The sequence below is a fragment of the Amblyomma maculatum genome, chromosome 1, assembly GCF_055883805.1.
Source record: "Amblyomma maculatum isolate TAMU_Amacu chromosome 1, ASM5588380v1, whole genome shotgun sequence".
Classification (NCBI taxonomy): domain Eukaryota; kingdom Metazoa; phylum Arthropoda; class Arachnida; order Ixodida; family Ixodidae; genus Amblyomma; species Amblyomma maculatum.
In genome coordinates, this window is record NC_139344.1 from 212,358,815 (window position 1) to 212,383,557 (window position 24,743).

Here is a 24,743-nt window from a genome sequence, read left to right on the forward strand (position 1 = left end):
TCCTGAAAATGTGTCTCTCGTGGGCATGCTCAGAGTGTAGCGTGAATAAAGCACCGGCACTAAAAGGTGGGTTTGCACGTTTACTTTGTGTGTGACTTTATAGCATTCTGCCGTGCTTCGAGGTTAGCCTGCAGACGCTGAACAGCCTATCACCTCTCAAAATAATGGAAAAGAAAGCGGGAAATAAATTTAGACATAATTTTGTTTATTTGTGAGACACGTATGCAATTAGCACAGTGTTTCATGATTGTGGCTTATCACTTACTCTGTGACGCGCTCGGTAATAGCTGAAGCGCGGAGGATTTTCGCTGACCTACTTTGCATACTGAAATGCGTCTAAATTTGAGTTCGAATATGACGCATTAGAAGCCGTTAAGAAAAGGCTATGTGAAGTTTTTGTTCCACATGCCGCTTGTGCTGGATAAACAGTTTGTTTTAAACTCCAAACGGAAGCTCGGCGGGGTGGGTGGCATGGGTTTCGGTGAATACGTCCCTGGAAAAAAGTCTCCGGAGTGAATGTGCCCGGAAGAAGCGGCCCCGAAAAAACAACAACAAATGGCCCTATTAGCGAAGATTAGGAAAAAATGTCCCCAGACGGGGGCTGTGGTCTTTGCGCTGTAGGAACGCGGCTCCCCTGGGCGACCTGCAGTGATTAATGACGTATGTTACAGCGCTTCCACCTGTCGACTTTGAAGTGACTGAATATCGAACTGATGTGGGCGTTCAGAAAAAAAAAAAAAACATTGATGGTAGCGGTAATACAGTGACAGCGCCGCCTCGTCCTCGCTTTGTTTGCGGGGAAAATGCGAGCTGACCACCGGTTTTACGGGACCAACAGCTTTGAGCGATGCTTTAGGGTGACCATGGTATACAACCTATTAAGCCTCGTCCTGCCTGCATCATGATCACCATCTACATCATCATCAGAGGGACGGTTGACGAAGGTGTGAAAGGTAGCTCTAGTGATGCCTTCTGCTTTGCGCTGTTCCTTTAGAGCATCTCGGGTCTATCCGCTTGCATGTTTCTCTGTGGGCAGTATAATCAAGTTCCTTAGACCTGTCTTAATTATTGCTTAACGAGCTGCGGAGCTCGGAATTAAGCATCATTAAGAGCCACATGCTTTCTTCCACTGTGCTTCTCCGCAGTGCTTGAAAACATCTCGGGCGCCCAGAAGACACAGGTTCCAAATGATGTCTACAGTGCACGTTAAAGGACCCCAGGTGGTCGAAATTTCCGGAGTCCTCCACTACGGCGTCTCTCATAGCCTGAGTTGCTTTGGGACGTTAAACCCCACAAACCAAACCAAACCAAACTTAACTCAAAGCCAAGAGAGAATGATATAAAATGATTTTTTTTTTTTTTCATATGAGTTTCGGAAGAAATCTCTCTTATTGTCAACTTTTGCCTTGGAGACGTTTTCTTGTCTTGGAGACGGCTTCAGGGGCCGTATCTTCCAGTGGCCTTTATTCCGGGGTTATTTTTACCTACTCCTGGGCGGGATGCCTCTAGAGGGTTTCGATGAATGCCAGTGTATGTGACTGCGAAAATGCGCCAGCGGATCGATGACTTATATTCATTGAGCCTCAAGTTATTTTGAAGTTCCTTTGTTCGTATAGCCTCACACAGTCGTGGCGGTGTATTATTCTATATTGTGTAATAATACAATAATGACACAAAACATAATCACAGCGGATCGCACTCATGGCACAGAACCTGCATTCGAGAAGCAGCGGAAGCACACATTCGCGCTGCCAAATGTTATTTGCACATGTTTTCAGCATCAAAGTGAATTTGCGAGCTACCTTCAGGAAAAGAGGATATGCAGCCTTGCGGCGGCCACGTGTTGCGCCAGAATACAACACTAACAAATTTCGAATGCTCCGCGCTTGCCAGCGTCACGGGACGCGTCTCGCGCCGCTACTTCTGGTGCTGGTGGGATACAAGAGCTTATTGTGCGCGCAGCTGCAATACCACCAGGCCACAAGGAATGCCGGTTCAGTCGGCGCTCTTCTTTCGTGCAGCCACTTCCCCACCGCAGAGCTGTGCGCTGAGCCTATAGGCCCGCCCTCCTTGACTTCAGAGCCGAACCATACCCATTTTCGCAGTGGCATACAGTTTCCTTATTTATAATGCCAGAGGTGCCCGTGAAAACTAAGATACGCTGTTAAGGTGCCACTTTGGCCCGAGAAGTAAGACCAATTAGCCGCCACATCGAAAGGAAACCATTTGAAGCGGATAGTTGTTACCTTGTTAAAATAGAACCATTTCGCTTCGTCCGCACCATCTGACGCAGCCGTCTTGGTTCTTGCTGCCGGCGGGAAGACTTACACAGTGAGCGAGTATAAAAGTGTCGCAGATGACTACAAACAGGCGCTTTACGAAGAACTATTGCGGATGAAACGCAGATCATCTTGCGTTCAAATTATAGCAGCAAGTGAGGGCAGCGGAGCGACTACATAGGCGGGCTTTCTCGGTGCTTCAAGTGAACGAAGGAAACAGTTACTGACAATAGCGGTTAGAGCCAGCACCACATACGTATGTATACGTGCACGGAAACCCAGATCGGACACTTTTTATACGAGCCTTGTGACTGATTGTAGCGTTTAATCGCTCGATTTACTGCTGTTTTTTAAGTGTGCGATGTTAGTGTCCACACTGAGGACTAGAGGGAAGGTTGAACCTCACTACTCTAGTGAGATCTAGTTCAAGCAGCGCTGCATTGTTCACCTTATCATCCTGATCGAAGAGCGTCGGAGATATCCTATTTGCGCATATGCCGGCGGGAGAAACGTCTCGTTGTATTCTCTTGTGTTATATCCAGTCTCTTCATTCTACCGACGCTGTTACTGAAGTCATGGGAGAAAATGATGGTCTTTGGGCTGCGGATACTGCGGCGCTGTCAGCACGAAATTAAAAAAAAAAAAAACCTGTTGCATTTAGTGCTAAATGCGGAAACAATGCCATTTTATATCTTGAGATCGGTTAGTCCTTGCGAAAGTGCAAAATGCTTGTTAAAGTTAGCACATGCAGTGACGTAGAACACGTCACCTCCAAAGAATTGTGCTTTCAGCCAGCATTTGAGAGAGGAACACGACCAAGCAGCCGCCATATCCAATGGAAGCAATTTGGAACGGAGACTTGAATCGTTGTCAAAAAGGGGCAACCTTTAAAAATACCTTAGTCATGTACCTTAATACACCTTGCGCCCCGCTGTGTTGATGCAGTGGTTAGGGCTCTTGACGGCGCTGTGCCCAAGGACGCGGGATCGAATCCCGGACGCGGTGGCCGCTTTTCGAAAAGAAGGCGCCCGTATGCTTTTCGATCTCAGTTCACGTTAAAGAACCCCAGGTGGTCGAAATTTTCGGAGCCCTCCACTATGGCGTCTCTCATGCCAGAGTCGCTTTGGGGCGTCAAACCTTAAATTACAGTCCAAACCAAACCCAAATACACACTGCGGTCGAAAGCAGTTTTTTTTGCAATATTCGTCTTCGTTATGGCGATACGGAGGCTTCCAAGGATATTAGTGGGGACGAATGTCTATGCCTCAAACGCACGTGCTCTTTCTAGATCGGCCACATTCTTGAACAAACCAGCAAATAACTCTCAAAAGCCGCCTTCTGCTTCGTTCACATTTGCTTGCATCGCACGATTCATCTAGGAAAAGAAAGTGTTCCATCTTTTCAAGACACCTTTTGTACATGTTGTACACTTCGCGGTACATGCACATCCGTGGTATAGAGAGGGAGAAAATAATGAAGGAAGGTAGAAAGAAGGAAAGAAAGGAGGAAGAAAGGAAGAATGAAAGAAATAGAGAGAAGAAGTACATAACTGAAGAAAGAAAGAAAGAAAGAAAGAAAGATAGAGAAACAAGAAATCACTCAGAAAACTGGCTTTGGTACTACTTCTATAGATACGGACAGTTTCTCACCTGAAGTCGCCTTTTATATTTGAACGAAAAGTGGCCGAGTTCAGGCTCAGTAACTCTGCAGTGAATAACAAATATTTATCTTTTTAAATGTCAAAGCGCCATTAAATGGACATCTTGGAATGCGAAGAGTAGAAGTCAATACTCACGGTAACACACCGCGTACAAAGATTGAATGCCGTAATCGGTGAGCACTGGTGAAGTTTAATGTTGCGTTTTAATGCTGAGACAACTGGTACGCACAAAGACATTGATTAAACATTTTGCACTTTTCAGTAGTCGGTACATGAGTGGTTGCTGAATGAACGCGCACCATCTATGTGTGCTATGTTAATCACAATAGGAGCATTAAAAAAAAATAAAAAAAAATTGCACATCTGTAATCGACACAGATATATCGCGGCACCGGGCACTCATGAGTAACACCGAGTTGTCTCGTCGGAAAACTCGTTGATGAACCACGCCACAAGTCTGTTCAGCTTTCTGTTCCTGTACTTCACGGGAAAAACCATCGAGTCGCTGTCGATCAGATACAAGAACCTGCAAAGACAAAAAAAAAAAAAGTGAGAAATGCTACTACAGTTTTTAAACAAATTAGGAGAGACGAAGGAAGAAATGCGGCAACTTAACTACACTCGCGCTAGTGCCGATATGATTGTGAAAGTAGGGGATATGCCGAACGTTTTCGCTTTCTGATCGGTTCACATGGAGGCCCGCAAACTACAGGAGTTAGTATGGGTACAAAAATATTTTGCTGAATTTAGCTTTTGTGGCAGCGAAGCCTGAACCAGTTCCTCAATTTGTTATGAAATTACACACTGACATACAACAACAACGAGATTTCAACATTTTAACGTCCAACAATCGTTTGCGTGCGATCTGCTTAGCTTAGGCGCGCTGTCGCGTCTTGCCGTGGCGTACATGGTACGAATATTAACTTAGACAGGAAAGAAAAAAACAAAAAATTCTAGAGGGAACTCTGGACTACTAAAGTGCGATGAGGCGAAAGACATTATAGCGTGGTGGATCGTAGACCTCCACTGCGCCACCTCTATCTCCATCTCTTATTTCACTCCCACCTTCCTCCCTTCCTTTACGGCGTGGTACATGTGTCCGCGGAGAATTGTGACAGATACTGCGCCTTTTCTATTTTGTAAATCAATTTCAAAGACCGCTGATGCCTGGTGTACTAACGCCTTCTAGACATCTGGGTCTGCCTCTGTTTGCTGTGTGGTGCGGCGTTCGAGGAAGCGGCAAATGAAAGGCGCTGCACGGACGCCTGGATCGGACGCCCGGCGGGGTCAACTTCGTATATGCATGAACAGGCTGGTGACGTCATGACCTGTCGTGAAGTTGCATAACGCATCCTTGTCGAACACAACCAGTATTTAATTGAACGCATTCACCGGCGTTGTATAATTCGTTTACTGGAAAGGAAAGGCACAGTATCTGTCACTCGCGCAATCCCGCTATCATCATCACGGTAGACAAGGGCAACCATGAAGAGCGTTTCACGATCCGGGACGTGGCGCAGTTGGTAAAGCGCTGGGCCGGCGATACAAGGAATGGAGGTTTGATTCTCGATGGAGGCAACATTTATTATTTACTTTTAACTGCCGCTCTCAAAAGCGTGACACCTCTGCTGACAACCTTCTGTCGATAACCATGAGGCATTGAAGGCTTTCGCCTTCATATATTTGTATTTAGTGACTATACGAAATCTGCAAGGTGGCGGGGTAATTATGAAATATTTCTGCTATACTACCTTATTTTGTTAGGGTAGTAGACTTTGACGTTGCAGGTACTCCTTTTTTTTTCTTTTTTTTTTCACGCGCTAGGGTACCAAAACGCCAGCGAGAATTTTCAAACTTCTCTCGTAGTATACTGACAACAGCTTCATACACTTTTTATGTAGCCTAAAGAGAGAGCATAGACATCGGAATCACGCGCATTTATGGGGGATTCACGTCAAGAGTTTTCTCCAGAGGTATTCGTACCAAGCGTTCATTTTGTGTCTCCAGACCTGCTGTCTGTGTAATGCTCACAAAGGATTGTAAGGAGGCCAACCTTGTCGCGTCTTGAAACTTAATAATTAGTCAACGGATCCATTGTCTTCTTGTGGTTCACACACAACAGCACATGTCATGGCATGGGCTCTGGTGGAATTCTAGGCATGATCGCAACAGTGGTCTGTGCCGACGAAGTCTCTGTCTAGCCCCGTCAGTTTTGATGGAGGAGACTGATATGCAGAGCAACGTAAACAAAATATGAAATCTGACGCAGTTAGATGCATGTACTGTGGAAACAGCCGAATTTTGAATGTCAGGTTGCCCACGCGCAAAAAAAAAAAAAAAGAAAATAACCCAAGTTAAGACGTGACGCAATACTTACTGCGCTGTATTGAACTTGTCTTCGTCTGTATTCTTAGAGTCTTTTCCCATGACAATGTACTCTTCCTCATTAGGAATTTCGAGCATATTGCAGTTATCGCGAATCTTGATGCGACGTATATCCCCTTGCAAGTTGTCTTCATGGCCTGAAATAATAAAAAAATAAAAAAAGAGAGAAACATAACTACATACCTCAGTGCGTGACTTGCTTACTCGCAAGAGTATTGTGTTATAGTGGGAGACGTCGATCAGTGGAAATTTTGGAAATTTCTATGGAGAGTACCAATAATAATGGACAATAAAAGAGGACACTGTAACAAGTAAGTTTGTGCTTGAACGTCTCACATGTGTCCGTGTCCTCAAGAAGCACAGATTGCCATGGGCGATAAGATTTATTAAGTGTCTAGAATAAGTTGTGTACGGTACTGCCGTCAATGTTCGCAATTTGTCGCGTGTTCTATCAGCAGCAAACGAATCGCGAACAAGATAATTGAAATTGTCAGCTCAAAAAACCTGCGCTAGTGTTGAGCTCCTGTGGCCAAGTTCTTCTAAATTTGGCCTTCGTGTTTTAGTTGTCTCGTTCGAGTTTTATTTGTTCTTGGTGACAGCACGCTGTATGGCATGCATAATCCTGATCCGATCGCTGCAAAACTTGCTATTTAGGATATATATATATATATATATATATATATATATATATATATATTGCTGCTCTAGGCAGTAGTCTGGGGCAAGAAGAAAGCAGCAAATTTTGAAACAAAAGAATGAGGAAATATAACGGGGTTGTTGAGGCCAACGGGAAGACTCTTAGAGGTTTGTGGAAGTTGTTGACTATATATGATCGCGCAGCCGTTTTGCAGTGAAGAATTTTCGCAAGAAGCTTGGTTCACGGGAAGTATACAGGCAGCTATTGTTTTAATAAACTTGTCTAAATATTCGTGAAAACGGCGCAAAAGATGCTTTCATGGGAATATTTTGCAACAGGACGGGAATTGTATGTGCCGCCTTAAACTCCCCCATTTACAAATAATTTTGTGCAATTTTAGCTATCATTGAAGTCGTTACTATTTCAAGGATACCTCATATTTCAAAATAAACTTTATAAAGTACAAGTATACATCTATCGAAAAGTATTGACTTTCAGTTGAAAAATAAAATAGGAGCTTCAGGTTCGCTTAAAAGTAAATGCGACAGAGCCTTTAAGACCACCTTTTCATTCCGTAAATTTTAGGCATTGAGAGACTGGCCCAGAGTCTGGCAAAGTGTTAAAGTTCTTAAGTTGGTTTGGTTTTGGGGGGGATGAAGGTGCAGTATCTGTCTCATTTCTCTGCGGATACCTGAAATTACACAGAACGGCATACGATGGGAGTTACGTACATATGTTGTTGGTTTGAATCCCTATCGCAAAGTAGTCTCCAACTTTATTCAGCCCTCAGTCAGCGGATGGGTACATAAACGGAAAGCGAAATGGTATGACACCGCCCTGAAAGCTGCACTATTGACGGTTGCGTTATATTTGATGCAAAATCACGCGCGTATTTTTGTCGACGCGGTACGACGACGACGACGTTATCGCACGCACGCTCACACGCGTAGTCTCTCTCTCTCTCTCACACACACACACACACACACACACACACACACACACACACACACACACACACACACACACACACACACACACACACACACACACACACACACACACACACACACACACACACACACACACACACACACACACACACACACACACACACACACACACGCGTAGTCTCTCTCTCTCACACACACACACGCATACGCACGCACACACGCGTAGTCTCTCTCTCTCTCTCTCACACACACACACACGCATACGCACACACGCGTAGTCTCTCTCTCTACACACACACACACACACACGCATACGCACGCACACACGCGTAGTCTCTCTCTCTCTCTCACACACACACACACACACACACACACGCATACGCACGCACACACGCGTAGTCTCTCTCTCTCTTACACACACACACGCGCACACACACACACACGCATACGCACGCACACACGCGTAGTCTCTCTCTCTCTCTCACACACACACACACACTCGCATACGCACGCACACACGCGTAGTCTCTCTCTCTCTCTCACACACACACACACACACACACGCATACGCACGCACACACGCGTAGTCTCTCTCTCTCACACACACACACGGATACGCACGCACACACGCGTAGTCTCTCTCTCTCTTACACACACACGCACACACACACACACACGCATACGCACGCACACACGCGTAGTCTCTCTCTCTCTCTCACACACACACACACACACACACACTCGCATACGCACGCACACACGCGTAGTCTCTCTCTTACACGCACACACACACACACACACACACACACACACACACTCACACACACACACATACGCGCGCGCGCGCGCGCTCACGCGTACACAAATGTGAGCACGAGGTTCGCTGGAAAAAAGGCTGTTAGCCGTGTGTAGGACAGGCAAAGTCCCGTTTGGCAAAAAGTGATTTTGAACGATGAAGTGTCGGCTGGGCGAATCACCCCATTCCAGCGGTGCAAGAGCTACTGCGAAGCCCTTCTCTGAGGGCGGTATTCCGTTGGACTTCCAAAGGAGTTGCAATGCGCACTGCCGCAGTTAGCGAATTTTGTACATTTGCCAACAGGCAGCAGAATTCTCAGCGGCATGTATATCACAACTGGCTAGCAGTAGTATAGAACACTAGCACAAAAAATAATCTGTGTGTCTCAGCGTTTTAAGAAAAGGGTGCGCTCTGTTAATAAATCCAGAGGCAACTGAACAAAAGCCCCTGTTATGCGTAGAAAGATAGGTAACAGCTTAGAAAAAGTCCTCACCGGTCTGCCATTACAGAGTTCTTCCGAGGTGCAGCTCACGCATGTTTTCAGTTCTTTTGTAAGCTTGTTATAAAGGACGACTTTAGCATGATTATCGCTGCCTACGATTAGAGATTCGTAGAAATATGTTTACTTGACGTATATAAAGCTTTCCCCTTTAAGTACCACTTGTCGGGGACAAAAACGGACAAAAACCAGATCAGAGGGACGTGTCAGGAGACGGCTGTTTTGTTCCCCTGATCGCCGGCCGAGCGGCCACTCGTGGGTGTGTGTGTTCGTGCGCGCTTGCGTGTGTATGTGTCCGCGCCGCAGTGCTTCTCGGGAAAGGGCACGGCTGTTCCTTGCCACTCCCGGCCAGTCGACCAGCGGCTCGTCGCCCCTCAAAGCTTCCCTCCCGCTTCACTGGCGCCGTTGAAGACAAACCCGGCCAACCGTGCTCGGAGTAGCTTGCTAGACGCCGAAGGAAACGGTCGTCAGTTTGAATTTCTGTAAAGTTTCTTCCATGTAGCCAATAAATCAGTTTGTTAAGTTTCACCGGAGTTTCATTCTGTGACCAAATTATCTCAAAGCAGACGCGACGACCACAACGATTAAGACAGACAAAATGTTTGGTGCCGAAGGTTAGCGGAGAGCAGAAACGGGCTTGCAGTGGTTCCAAACGGTACTCGCTTCATGCGCCACGTTTCAATGGGAGGCAACGAAGTACCGGCCTGAGGAGTCTCTCGGAACCAAAAAAATCGCAGAGCGTCTGTCTTGCTCTCGCACTCCAATTTGCAGAAAGGCCTGCTCACTGCTTTTTTGTAGTGGAAGGGATCATTGTGAGGTTTACTGATCACGAGGATTAATTATCGGATGACACTTTAAGGCGAAAGCCTTAATAGGCTCATTAGTGTCCGTGTCACACTTCGCGAGATTCCGCGGGATACCGCGGTGACGTCATCGGCTATGACTGGATGCGACGTGACGTCATGACCGAATGTGACATAATCACGAAGTCACATCCTGTCGCATATACTATAAGCTGACTTCATCATGACGTCACATTCAGTCATGACGTCACATCCGGGCATAACCGATGACATCACAGGCGCTTCACACATATAGACTGTTAAGTGCGCGCGCCCTGATCGTGGGCAGAAAAAACGAACGAATGGAAAGACTACGACGTGTGTGTGTTTGCGTTTGTGTGTATGTGCGTGCGTGCAAATGGAGCGGCCGTGGATGACGCCCCCCTGTGAAAGCCTCCTAACTTGGGAGGAAGTCTGCGGGCTGGCGCCGCACAGACGGCCAGCGATGTCGGCCGAAGAAAAGCGCCGCTCCCGAGAGGACACCCGATCTTCCCTAAACCACCCCCAGCCGTGCCAACGAGTTGTTTTCCAGGAATTCGGCGGGAGCTTGCAACTGCTGATACGGTGACGCCGGAAGACGGGGGAAGAGGAGAACCCGGAGAGGGGGAGAAGCTCCGAGGAGTCCGATCGACGCGGCAAACGGGAGACTCGTTTCGGGTACCGTGATGAGAGGCCGCAACCCTGACAGAAGTGAAGTCGTGCGCAATATGAGGGGGGGGGGGGGGGTATAAATGTAAATGAATTCTGTATTCTGCAATTACAGGGATCGGTCTATGTAATCGGGAGAGGAGTGAAATTTCAAGAAAACAACAAGAAGATAACAACCTGATATTTAACTTACACCAACACCGATCTCACGTAAGGACGATGCGGTGGCGCTTCTGTTGCTAAGCTGGACCGACTGGGGGTAAAACGTAGGCTTAGAGCCCATTGGAATACATCTACATGGAACCGAAAGATATTTTAGCAGTTTTTTGCTCTACGGGGCACCTGTAATCTCGTTATTCGGTGCAGAGTAACCGTGAACGTCCTAGAACAGATCGTGAAAGTATGAAACCTCAGTACCAAGGCGAAGTATTTTTGAAACACCGCGAAACGTATGGGTGTGCGAGTTGGGAAGGCGACCCATAGAAACACTGTGAACAAAATTTACCGCAACATTTTTCTCGTTTCACAGAGCACAAGAAGGGGTGGCCGGTCGTTGAACACAGGCCAGCGCTTTGAATAAGTGCGTTACAAAGTATGTTGCGTCACTGCTCAGGCAGTCTACTTTTAAAACCCCTCGTTGTATAGAATCTGAGTTAGAAATGCATTGCGGTAGCGCGGCCCATGCAAAATACGTGTAATGAACGGTTCGCAAAGAAGCTCACTACTTTGCGCCTACGAAAGCAGTCATTTTTAAGGCCTGGTGCATTCATTTAAGACCATGAATATATGTATGCAGCAATGTTTTGCGTCTCACATCTCCGTAAAGTATATTTTATTTATCAATAAATATGTGCGGCGCGTTTCTAGAAGAATGCCCACGTCTAGGAGGCGAGTCGCCCAAGCGTTTTTTTTTTTTTTTTGATGAATGTCTTGTGCCATGCCCTGATATCATGTTGCATAGCTGAGTAACAAACCAAAAACGAAAAAAAAAAATTCAAAGTGCTGACGACGCCCATGAGCCGCCCATGGCAGTATGACGCTGTCAAGACACGGTTCATTTTGTAAATTGAGAGAAATAAAACGCAAAATAATCGGTATGACGTCATTCCGTTCTGAAAAAAATCTATCGTGATTAAGTAGAGGCGGTAAGAGTAAATTGAATCCATATGTAGTTGCGTTGCGGTACATCCATGTGGTGAGCAAGTCGCAAGCAAACATGTTGAGAGGCTTTATATTCCGACGTCCATGCACGCGCTGGATGGTCTGCGCCGTACGAAAAAAACAAAACAAAAAAAGACGAGGAAACCGCGCAGAAAGCGCAGAACGATATATGAGAAATATAGCGATACCACGGGAAAAAATAATATAAACGAAAAAATTGCAAACTAGCATATATGCCCTACCCACACACCTGCACCCACCTGATCCAAAATAAGAGCATGCCTCCATTGACTTGTATACCCGGACGATCTCTGCAGTGAAGGGACTCAGAGAAAAAATCAAATACACTACAATCTTTTCCATGCACGATGGTTGCAGAGCGCCCACGTCAGTCCGGATGACCTCCTATATGTTTCAGGCATAGCAAGTGGATCCGTGTGAAGAACGCCGTCAATGTATATAGTGCTCTGCAACTTTGTCGTACCCAGTTTGAAAAATTATCCCGCCTCAACCGAATGCTCATTTGCGCTGAAACTGCGCACAAAGCTTGAGCGTTGTTGTCCTCTTCTTTGCGATGTAAGTTTGACCATGGTGTTTGCTTGATTTGGCTTCGCATGATCAGAAACCAGAGCCGTCTGCGACAACACTCAGGAACAAAAAAACGCAAATGCCAATTTTCCGCCGAAAGGCAGTGGTAGCGCCATCTAGCACCATTACAGGAACGTGAAATGCTTCCCTCGGCTCTTTTCAACCGCAACGCTTTCCTCCAGCGAGGCCAGGTGACGCCACAGCTGCCTTCTGCTAGAAACTGCGCTGGTGTTTTTTGCTCCTCAGTCTCGTCGCAGACGGTTCTGGTTTCTCATGTGCGGCCAAACCAAGAAAGCACCATGATTAAACTTGCCTCGTAAAGAAGGGGACAACAACGCGCAAGCTTTCTGCGCAGTTTCAGCGCAAATGAGCCTCCGGTTGAGGCGGGAGAATTTTTCGAAAGGGGTACAATAAAGTTGCAGAAAACTGTATAGCTTTTCATTGTAGCACTGTTAATCCGATTCCGACAAGCTTTTCACGTAGTTCGACATTGCTGCAGCTTATGCTACATTCTTGTGCAAGTACTGCAAGTCTAACGATTTACGGGACTCTTCATAGCACGACAAACTGACCGCACACAGTTGCAGACAACCATGCACCATCACGCTAGCAGACGCTCCGGAGCTGGAGGCGGCCGCGGGGGCTATCACCATCTGCGCCGTCGTCTGCTGCAATGCGCGATTTTCGTTCGGTCAGTATTGTCGTATGGCGTTTGACAACCGCCTTTTAAACGTTAATCTGTCTGGGATGTATCACTTGAGCGACAGCTGTATCAAGCTAATTTACCCCATGCGGCAGCATATCAGACTGCAAACAAAACTGCGCGATTCGCTACATAAGCCTTTCGGGGTTTTCCGGATTCACTACATAGATTATCCGGAGAGTTTTAAAAGAAGACTGCCTGCGCAATGACGCAGCATACTAGTGTTTCACGACCGGCCACCACTTCTGGTGATCTGCGAAACGAGAAAGATGTTTCGGCAAGTTGTGTTTACATGCGTTTCTATAAGTCGCTCTCCCAACTCGCACCCCCGTACGTTTTGCGGTGTTTTAAAAATACTTTGCCTCGGTAATGAGGTTTCATAGTTTCACGATCTGTTCTAGGATGTTCACGGTTACCCTGCACCGAATAATGAAATCATAGATGCCCCGCGAAATGAGAAAACTCCTTTGAAACCTTTCGGTTCCATGTATTCCTAAGGGCGCTAACCCTACTTTTCACCCCCAGTCAGCTGCGGCGCCGCAAGCTCCTCCTTTGTTTGTAAACAAGGTGTGGATCTATAGGAAGCTGGCCCCGCCAGGCGTTCGATCCGGGCGTCCGTGCTGCGTCCTTAAATTGGCGCTTCCTCGAACGCCGTACCACACAGCATACAAAAGCAGACGCTGTAAAGCAGGAATCAGCGGCGTTTCAAACAGAGACTTTCGCCTAATCGCACTTTAGTGGTCCAGAGCGCCACACACATTTTTATGACGCAGTATCTTTTTTCCAACTAGTGTACCCCAGGATCAGTGCGAAGGAAAATCGATAACAATGCGCCTTCCGGTAATTACTGGTTTCGAGAAGGATGTTTTCTTTGGTCCTTAAGTGTCTGTGACGTTCTCCATCTTCGTTCGGACTGGCCACTTCACCTGCTTGCAGTACTTTATGACACTGATAAAAGGAAAGAAGGCTTTACATTTCTTGCGAAGTTCGAAGCTAAGATGAGTTCACGAGAAATGTTGAGCACGCATCTTCGGAGAAATGACCGCGTTTGAACTGTTTGCTCGTTTAATTTCTGTAAGTAGCGATACACTTTTACTTGATTATATATGTGAATGTTACCATTCGGGGATATCCCTGAATTACATTCGACATTTATTAGAGATGCGGGAATAATGAAGTTTCCGGCAGCAATTCAAACACCAATATGGGGAGAAGAAAGTTCTCGAACATCGAATCGAGAATCTAATGTCTTTTATGTAAGAAAAAAAAAAGACAAATGTAAAAAGGCAGATTTTTTTTTTTTTTTAATACAGACCATGGTCATTTGCAGCTGAAATTCCGCAGAACTATAGTCGGAAACATACCTTGTATGCTGTAACCGTCACGCACAATTCTACTGTGCCAGAAAGTACTGTACTATTAAAGTTTTTCTGGTTATCTAAGTAAAAATCAGATCATCAGACCAAATTATAAGGTGGAGAATTTTGATGCCTCTGGCTTGTTTGGAATACTCAACTTTCAGAAAATTCAGCGGAGAAATAGGCACGCGGCATATATCGATGGCCCATACTTAGAAACTGCTGGTTGTAAAGTTGTATCCTACCATGGGATGACTCATGTTACTCAAAAAAGAAAGGAAAGACATGACGAGTGCATATTGGATACTACTGTAAAACAGCATAGCAGAACGCAACTTCTAATGTGGTCATGAAAAATAAGTGGCAAAAATTAAATGCACATTTTGGCAGGACTTGTTTCTAAAACTAACATGACGGGTAGTAAAATGTCATTATTTTGAATTCAAGGAATCAAAAGGAATGCCCGAATTTTCCGAAGATTGACTTATTAAATTCCCTTCCAGCACCGTTCGTAGAAAAAAAGAAAAGAACCGCTGAAAGTACAAAAATTTGATGCAGCGGTAAGAAGAGGTCGCATCGCACAAATTTCGACGAATAGTTTCGGCATGCCAAAAGAAAACTAGGGAATAAGTGAGAGAAAAGTACTCTGGCGTTGAGGCGGTGAAATTGCTGCAAAAGGAAAAAAAAAAAAAGACCAGCAACTCACAAGTGGGCAACCGGCAGCGTACACAGCTGTGTTCGAACGGCTCGCGAATGTGTGACCGAGAGGCGGCGAAGGTCAGAAATAGAAATTACGCGACAATGCTATTATTTCATGGGCCGTCTTATTGTCGTCACGCCTTCATAGTTATGTGCGCGTCAGAGTGCACGGGTTAGAATACACCAGTACTCGGCTGGATTTTCACACGATATGCCGGTGACACCAAGAGTTGATATCCCTTCGGGAGTCCCATGCAAAATTCAAAAGCAGGCTCTCTCTCATGCCACAGTTGACCAAATCGGAATGGCAGAAATTGTGAAGGCAGCAGGACAAGCTTCATTGTAGAGCATCATAAAATGATAAGAAAAAACTTGCTGTGGTTTAGCTTGTGGTTAAACCTGGAGATACGCGAGAGCAATCTGCATGGGTACGCTTAGGTTCGGCTTGAGAGTAGAGACATGGCTATTATTTCGAGTGTAGAAGACTTCTAGTGGTATGTCATCGTCTCTACGTCGAACTTCGGGGCATAAAGCTGTCCCAACGTTCGAACAAACTTTCTGTCCTAGCAACTCGAGTGTTGTCGTTCGCCTCTTCCAACTCTCGTTGTTGTTGTTGGCCCCTTGAAAGACTTCTTCTTCTTCTTCTTCTTCTTCTTCTTCTTCTTCTTCTTCTTCTTCTTCTTCTTCTTCTTCTTCTTCTTCTTCTTCTTCTTCTTCTTCTTCTTCTTCTTCTTCTTCTTCTTCTTCTTCTTCTTCTTCTTCTTCTTCTTCTTCTTCTTCTTCTTCTTCTTCTTCCTCCTCCTCCTCCTCCTCCTCCTCCTCAAGGACAGGCACGGTGAAATGGCGAGACTGTGGCCGATGAAGAGCTCTCGCTACATTCGCGTTGCGGTTGCTCGAAGCAGGTGGTCGGCCACCTTGTTTGAATCACTCGCAGTATGTGGGAAACGCCGCCAGTGGAATTACACACGGGGTCCAAGCTTAGCATCCTCCTAATGTCACCGCTACACACGACAAACGCCAGAGACTCTCAATCGAATAGCATATAGCTTTTCACTGCTGCCTTCACTATTTCGCTCTTTCGCTTGCTTTACCACTCTTTGAGGCTATTTGACCCATGCTGATGGCCCACATACCAAGGTGTGAATGGACGCTACCCCCGCTTTTCCGTGTAGCCCAATGCATCCATGTCTATGTCTTCTGACTCTTTCTCTGCTCCTTCCCACCCTTATAATGCAATTTATTTCATTTATTTGATTTTTTTTTTCATGGGTATGCTGATAGTTAATAACTCACATCTTTTTTTTTCAGAGGTCAACTCGAAAATGGGAAAAGGGGAAACGCCGCCGCTGTGATAGCTTTTGGCTTTCAGCCGTTGTAATTTCTTTTTATTGTCTGTATTCCATCGTTATTATTAGTAGCACTGAGTCGGCGATCTTGGTGGTAGTGAAAGAGCGACAGTGTTTGAGCTAGACAAAAAGAATCCAAATAAAATCGTTTTTCTTGTTTGCCCGTGGTGTTTCGAGTTTTTTGTGGAATCTTCAGCGCCTTTTCCGGGAAGTGAATGCCCTGCCGCCTATAGGCGCACTCATGTAATCACGCTAAATGTCTGTCGTTGTCTTCTACAGAAGGTTTTCCATATTGATAGAAGAAACAAATCAATACTGATGCATAATAAGAAGTCGAAGCAAGTGTATTTTATAGGTAAACTTTTCCTTTGAAAATGCTTACCTGGCTTGAGAACTTTGTCGATGAGGAAAAACACTTGTATGAAACCATCAGTTGATTCATTTCTCCTCGCCCTGCCTTTCCATACTGCGATGGTAATAAATCACAAATAAAGCAAACATAATTAGTACGTGTGCCCTATACTGTTATTTAGTATTCTGTTTATTTAATTTGCTAAACAACATGTGTTCATAAACCTTTTCTAAGCATGAAAAAATAATTGTGATTTCATTCCCAAATTTGTACCAGTCACGGCTTAAGGATGTCAAAGAAATAAATTACAGGAATATGGACAAGCAAAAACGTGTCACGCGCATACTGCTAAGCACAGAAAACAGAAAGCTCTGGTGAAGAAATTAGGCCGAGCTTTATTGATCATAGTTCTTGAAAACTGTGTTTTATCAACCAAATAAACGATAATATTGGTCACTTGTATCAAAACTTGTATCAAAACTTGTATTAACTTGTATCAAAACGGAAGCAATTTTTTTTTAAACGTCAGGGGAGTTCGAGCGAAAAGTACGGCCTGGCGCACTAGTTTAGAAGCAAGCTAGGTTAAAAACCGGCAACTTCACCGAGACAGTGTCTTGAGGAAGGCCATCCTTGAATGACAGCCGAACTTTCTTACAGGCTCGCTGCATGCCACATAGACAAGAATCCGACACAGAACTTGTGTGTTGATATTCGCCAGTAACTGAATCATGGGAGCATTAACAGCTTTATACTGAGTAAATGTTTCCATTAGTATGGATACACTTCCCTCCACTGAGGTCCGGAAAAAAAATGAAAATGCGAGGCAGCGCGAGCTTCAAATAAACTGTACCACGGACTTTTACTGCACGGTGTGTGATCAAGAAGAAACGCTCGATATTTCCCAGTGCTACAGCGTACAAGTCGGCATCAACGTGTTCTGCAGCATCCACGGCCTCGAGATCGACGGAGCCTTTCGCGCACTCATACAGCGGGAATAAAAGCTATGAAAACAACAGCATTGTTCCGTAATTTGGTTAAAAACTTTCAGCAGTTAATCCCTAACCTCCCAGAAATAAACGTCTTCCAAATGTTGGAGCGTTACAGGAGACTATATAGCAGTTTGTTTTCTGTGCGGCGCTCGATGCGGGGCTAGGCTCCTTAGCTCAGGTGCCTTAGCGCATGCGCGATTGCTCCAGTCGAGTACCAATCTTAGCAGTCAAACCGGATTCTCGGTTCGCGACCACTTCTTGCTGTCTATAGCGTGTGCTGCTATGGTAGCGAGCGCTACCCGGCGCTCCCACTTTGCTGTACGCCAAGCTCATGTGGAGCAGCTAGCGTGGAGCAGCATCGGTAAATTAATCGACTCTAAAAAAGGCAGCGCTTGTCAGACACACAGTCCGTGCCGTGCGAAGACGCATATATCTGCTGCGCGGAAACAGCTTCGGGAGCCGAGAACTGACTCTTCCGTTAGCCATGCACGGTTACCATGGCAGCGACACGCTCACACCTACGCGGCGTGCAAGTCAGAGGCATGTCCCGCGATGCATCTGGGCTTTGTTCTAGGATTGCGTCGAATTTAGTTCTGGTGGTTTTGAAAATAGAGAGCTAAAAATACTAGTCGCGCAAGATGACCGAGAACAACAGTTGGCTTTATCCACCTGCAATGCTCTCATTTCGGTGAAGGCGACGTTCGCCCTCCTACAGGGTGCCGCCGAGCGAACTGAAGCAGAAGCACAGTATACTTACATTACATGAACAGGCTAAAGCGCTTCGTAGAAAAAAAAAAAGGCAAACAGAAACGGTAAAGGAGTAATCAAAGAAGCTTCCAGACGCCAGTCGCCAGCGGCACAAATACTGCGCGCTATAAGAAATCCCAGCTTAGGTCTCAACTTAATCAGACACTCATTAGTTTTCCACTGGCTATGTACAGTAGGATATTATCTAGTAATAGGCTCATCTATTCTATTTGGTCTCCTGTACATGCTATCCATGAAACAGAGAGTAAAGTTTAATTTTTGAGGAGAAAACAAAAAAAAAAAACAAAGAAAGGGGGGGGGGTATTAAAAGTTCCACTCTTTGGCACAATCGTTTGGCAAGATCGATAGAGATAAAAATGCTGCTGACGCCAGCTGGATACGTACTGCGTAGTACTGAACCAGACAGAATCAGTGGCATAGTGCGGAAAAGCAACTTAGGTGGGTGCCAGGTTGAGACTTCAAAACTACAAATGTCGGCAGCTAAGCTCTCTAAATTGCTAACTGTCGGGACCATTTTGCTGCCCAGCTATAGAGGAATACGCCTTCAGCGCCAATTATAGTGCTTGCCATTGGAAAATAATCCTCGCACTAGCCTTCCGTAAATGTACTTTCAAGGCTTCGCTGGTGGCGTGCACTCGCTTCAGTTGCCCTCTGGTGCTGAGAAAAACATTCCATTAGAGGCTTCTGGTCGAAGTAACAGTTATTAAAAACTGAATTCAAAGATGCCAGCGCAATCTATAGTGCCAGGTATGATTCAGCTTCCAATGCTCGCTGAACAAAACCAGTTTCGCCAGAATAATACTGAGCCTGTTTCTTTGGGACCCCTCTTAGTTCAGTGGGACCATTGGGTGTCTGGAACATGGGGCCGTATTGTTTGAGCTCCCATTTTCCATTTGATCCGTCAGCACGGTGGAAGCATCAGACGAAAGCTGCGAGCGGCCGGTCACAGAATTCACACAAAAATTCCGAGAGCACTGTGGAATGTATACACTGCAGAAATGCGAAAGCCTAAGCGTTGCTGGTGCACCCGGTACATCACGTTTGCTCTCGTTATCATTATTAACAAAATGCACCGTCATTATAATTGCTAATGTCATAATTGTCATTATCACTAATTTCAGCGTCATTGTCATCGCTACTGTCATCCTCACGGTAAACACGGAGAATTATGACATGCGTTTCCCGATCCTGGGCGTGGCGCAGTTGGTTGAAGCGCTCGGCTGGGAATCCGAGGGATGGATGCTCGATTCTCGGTGGAGACAGGATTTTTATTTTGCGAGGATATCATCATGACGTCATTTGATTGAAAGCTATAGTGCGACCGAACGAACGCGCAAAGTATGACAGATTAAAGGCTATCACTTGAATAGCGGCTCCCACCGTCGACGATAACCATAGTCGCTCGCTGCACGCGCTGGATAACTAGGTGTCGCACCATGTAGCCAATGTTAGGTGCGGTCGCTAATGAGCCAATTGTCAGGTTGTCTCCCGCGGACGCTTGAAAGGCCGGCTTCACCCCTAACCAATGCCAGTTGACCTAATATATCCGAGATGGCAAACCAAAGCCTGTGGAATGCGGCCTCTGGATTCTAATTATCTACAAATGTTCTACCTGTTGTGGATTTCAGCGGCTGTAAGAGGAGGAAGGCGCAGGTAAATTTCTAATTCGTGGGACGTTTAGTTGCGCCGATGTTGCAATGTCGAGAATACTGAAGTCCCCACCCCTCTCTCTCGCTTTCCGTGCTTTTTGAGCGTAGCACTACTAGCCGCAATCAGGGATTTCGCCGATATCTGTCCGAAGCCGCTCCATCCCTTTCTTTCTCTTTCTGTGAACTTGAAGTGTGAAAGAGAACGCGGCGACGCACGTGTCACGTTGGCTTAGCCAAAGGAAGGGAAGTGGCCTCACGGCTGCAGCCAGTGAAAGAGTGGCTCGTAACACATTTGCGGCTATCGCGGCAGTGATGGGGCAGTGTTGTGCAAGCAGGTGTTACTCCGGGCTGAGCAGTCGTATGTCGTTCGCGCACCCTCAACCTCGGTCTCTGTCCCCTCGCGTTAGTAACCCATCAGCATTCATGAATGTAAGCTGTGAGCTCGCGGTGCTCCCTAGAGCTCGGCTCCGCGCCCCTCGCCGCATCGTGAAGCAGCCTGTGCTCACCTCCGCGCCTAAACGGGTGCTCGCCTTCAAGCCCACTTCCCAGGTTTTCTAGAAAGCGCAAAATGCATATAGAAGTATAGCAGGGACAAGCAGTGCCAGTGCACGTATGGCAATTTCCACTGGTCGATAGGAGCTGGGCGCCCGAGCCGACTTAAAGCGCTACAGTCTTGGTCTACAGTCTTGGATCACAGTCTTGGATCAGTCTTGGTCGACCAGCGGAACGTGTAGAGCGCGCGGCGGAAGTAAAGCTGAGCTGGTTTCGAAAGTTGTAGCCGCATCCCAGCGCCAATATGTTTGCGGTTGATAAATAGGCAGGAGTGCGGCCCTCAACAACTTGCTTTCTCATTTTTTAACGCTGCACACGTTTTTCGATAGACGTACTTCGACATATTGCCGCAAAAAACGGTGATGCCCAGTGTCCTCTGCCGATGTCGCTGAAACGGTCAAAAACAGCCAAAAGAATCCGGCAGCATCCGGAAGTGACCGCGTCAGCGACTAGGACTTCCGGCGAAATCCGACTTCGGTCGGCGGATTGAGCTGGAGCGTCCCGAGTTGCCGCAAACGACCAGCGGAAAACGCTCAACCTATCTTGGTCGACCAGTGGAATTCGAAATAGTCGTCCCGGAGCAAGAAAACGTGCTCCGTAGCGACCAGTGGAAATCGGCATTAATTCGCATTTGATTAACTATGCATATCGAGACGGCAATTGTTTTCCAGTGCGTGCAAGGCGTCTATTAAGCCGAGTTCGTACCATAGTCAACTTCGTCACAGGCGAACTCTCTCAGGCGCTCGTGCTGTTCCATTTCTTCATAGGTTTTGTTGTTCCGGTCTTTCATGAAGCGGTCGAGCGGCCTTTCCGGCGGGCAGCCACCTTTGAAAAACAAGAGAGGTCAATTAAAAAAAAGACACATTATCTATCCTTTTCTTTTTTCTGTGAGTCGTGCTTCGCGAAAACAATGTAGAGGAGGAAGGTCCTGTGAAATAGAAAATAACAGGCTTCACGATCACGAGTCTAATACGTCACTAACGTTTCGTCCCGGTTAAGAAGTGGACGCAGCATTTAGGCATCGGAGCTGCTACAGGGCAAATATATTCCGAAAGATATTCCGCTTATTTGCCTAAAGAGCCATTAAAGAAATTTTCGCGAGTATACACGTTGTATAGCGTGAATGTTGCAACATGCTTGAAATGCTGCTGCACATATTTTCTGGCTAAGGTTAACTTAAAAATGGAGCAAACGCGACGCGAGTGGTGGAAAGGCGGTTTAGCGAAATAAGATGGACACTTCGACAGTTCCTTGTTGGTTTCATCTACAGGTATTATATGAAAAAAAAAAAAAAGGGTTGGTTGGCGCTGAATTCAAGTTTGAGTAATGAGTAGGTGCGATGCTGGACTTTGCCGGTCCTCTTTCGAGCTTACCTTCCGCGCAAGAGCAAACCTCGGAGTCTTTACAGTGGAGCTTGAGTAAGGGGCTTGTCTTGTCGGGCGTGTAGAATCGTGTGCAGGAAAAGTCTGCGCAGGCAAGAAATATAGCTCTCAGTCCAGATAACTATGAAGTACACTTAAGAACAACCTTGTTTATCAATAGTCAAAGTTGTAGGAACAACGAACTCGATGACGCAGAAAATGCCTGTAGGTTTCGTTTTTTTTTTTTTTTCTTGTTTGCGAGACTTCCGCATTTTATGTGCTGGGAGCTTTGCTGGCTGCATTAGTGACAGAACAGAATGCTAGGCTTGTTTAGGAAAATCGCGAGTTCAGTTCTCCCTTGCATACATGTTCGAGAATAACTAACAAAAAAAAAAAAAAAAAAGAGGTTTCAAACTCACACACAGGATGCAAATAATGTGTTCTTGATTCCGGAGACGATTTGTTGGTGTTTGCATGACACCTGCTGTTTGCTTGTCACCGGCACCATTTATTGCTTCCAGTCCTAACGCGGGCGAACTAAAATCTGGATCCTGACAGCAAATCGTGTCTACTCTCTAGCTGTACACTGCAACATCCTTTGCCTCTGGGGCTCCTTCGTCCCTCCCTTCAGAACTCCATTCGTGCAGCGAACCTTTTATATTCATGTAATTAATCCCTTTCATCACTTGAGAAATAATCCCTGCTAAAAATGCCCTAGTGCATATTTACAATATTCACGGAAACACAAGGTGGTACATCTGAAACCAGCGAAAATGTGTATAAACAAGTCAAGTGCAATATTCATGCCGTTTTGTCTAGATCCCGATAACGGTAATGGGGAAGTCGTTACAACCAAACTAATATGTGCTGAATAGTTTTAATCTGTGAATTTGGTAGGCTCTCTGCTATTTCTTGCAACTGCGAACTCGCTGGCCCCTCTAAATGGAATCCAATAAAACCTTTCATAAATTTCCAATTGGTGAAATGGCGTACTGAAGTTTTGGCTCATTTGGCGCACGAAAAGGAAACGCAGTGGCAAACGAGCGCTACCTCATGCGCCCAATACGAGACGCCCACCACCTGGTCTGCTGCCGCGATTGGCTAGACACTTGAGAGAGATACGTCTAGTGTAGTCATGCTGGTTGCGCTTTATGGCTGCCGAGCGTCGGTCTTTTATTCAAAGTTACTCAGAATTAGGCTAGACGAACACCTAGCACCATGTTAAGACAGAACCACATTTTCTCTACAGAGTGATTATGCTCTATTTAGTTCAACTATAGGTCGTCGTCGCGGTCCCAATAAGATCGGTCCTTTTCAAACTCATATGGGGCTGTCAGTTTTGCTCAATGAGGTATATAATTTTGAAATTGCAGTAAAAGAATTCATGTTTTTTTTTTCTATGCAGGATGTAGTTACTTTCGCTAGTTGTGATGTTTGATTACGCTTTTTATCCACATTTTGTTGTTGTTGAGGCGTCTTCACCTTTGTGCTCTTCAGTTAAAGATTTGTCCCACAGAAAGAACCTGAATGTATCTTCTAATCTTGTATGCATTCTTTCTAAGAACATTCATAAAAATTATGAAATTATTATTTCACGTGGACAATTGAAGTCCGTGGTGCATAGAGTCACAGATCACATCCCGTGACACCTTTTAATTAATGGAGACGTGCAATATCGTTCCTATGTTCCTATGAGGGGTACCGTTATCAATAAAGCGATAAGAAAAATTTTTTCACACATTATGCAACGCGATATAAAGCGGGTGAAATATTAGAAAGGCGTTGCGCATCGCAACAGCTTATGTTGTATTGTGGCGCAGCTATTGTGCTGTTGAGTCCGAAAGGGCGAAATGATGAGATATTTTATGAGAAACGCAGTCAATCTTGCACATTCATATTTTTATCCTGACGAGTCACAGTTATGCTTAGGAAACGTAATGATACTTAATAACCCCATGTGGGCCAAGTGACTTCTTATTAAAGCGGCCATTTCAATGCTTCATGTGTAAAATAATGAAATTTTGAGAATTAGAAGGCTGGTAACGTACCTGGTTCGTAGTAAGAATAGGTCGTCACGTAGCTTGACTGTAATTTACCAGCATTGAACTCTTGCAGAAGAGAAAAATTAACGCAGTGCGTCGTATTTCTAGCAATGAAGGGAACGTAAAGGTCAACATGGCGACTTGCGTTACTATAAAGTTCGATCGTCCCCTCTTTGATGAGCTGCAGGAGAGAGTGAGAAAAAAAAGAGACAAGGAGTAAAGCTGTCACAAATAATAAAGTATGCATCCGTCACTGGCAGCGTGACACACAAATCATCGTAACCTCTTAGACAAGGATAGTAAGAAGAACGAACACCCCAACGCTCATTTAAATTGATTCTTCCGTTCCGAAAGGAGGCAGCATTTAGGCAGACAAAACTGGCGGAAAGGCACTCGAAATACCACTGGCAGTCACCGTGTTCACGTAGAAGTTTTCGGGACATTATAGCTTTTTCAAGATTAAAGCTTAAGACGTCTGC

At 45.7% G+C, this 24,743-nt stretch overlaps 1 protein-coding gene across 1 annotated transcript in view; it reads right to left on the reverse strand.

Moving 5' to 3' along the window:
* Positions 1 to 4,109: 4,109 nt before the first annotated feature.
* LOC146205541 (complement C3-like) overlaps positions 4,110 to 24,743 on the reverse strand; it is a 130,135-nt gene continuing 109,501 nt past the window's right edge. Inside the window, exons 34-39 of the mRNA XM_084590252.1 lie at positions 24,271 to 24,445; positions 22,235 to 22,327; positions 21,567 to 21,686; positions 16,934 to 17,017; positions 6,317 to 6,461; positions 4,110 to 4,465 (exon numbers count right to left, since the gene is read on the reverse strand). Coding sequence (XP_084446378.1) covers positions 4,339 to 4,465; positions 6,317 to 6,461; positions 16,934 to 17,017; positions 21,567 to 21,686; positions 22,235 to 22,327; positions 24,271 to 24,445 — 744 coding nt within the window. The 3' untranslated portion in view covers positions 4,110 to 4,338. The remainder of the gene's footprint in view (positions 4,466 to 6,316; positions 6,462 to 16,933; positions 17,018 to 21,566; positions 21,687 to 22,234; positions 22,328 to 24,270; positions 24,446 to 24,743) is intronic.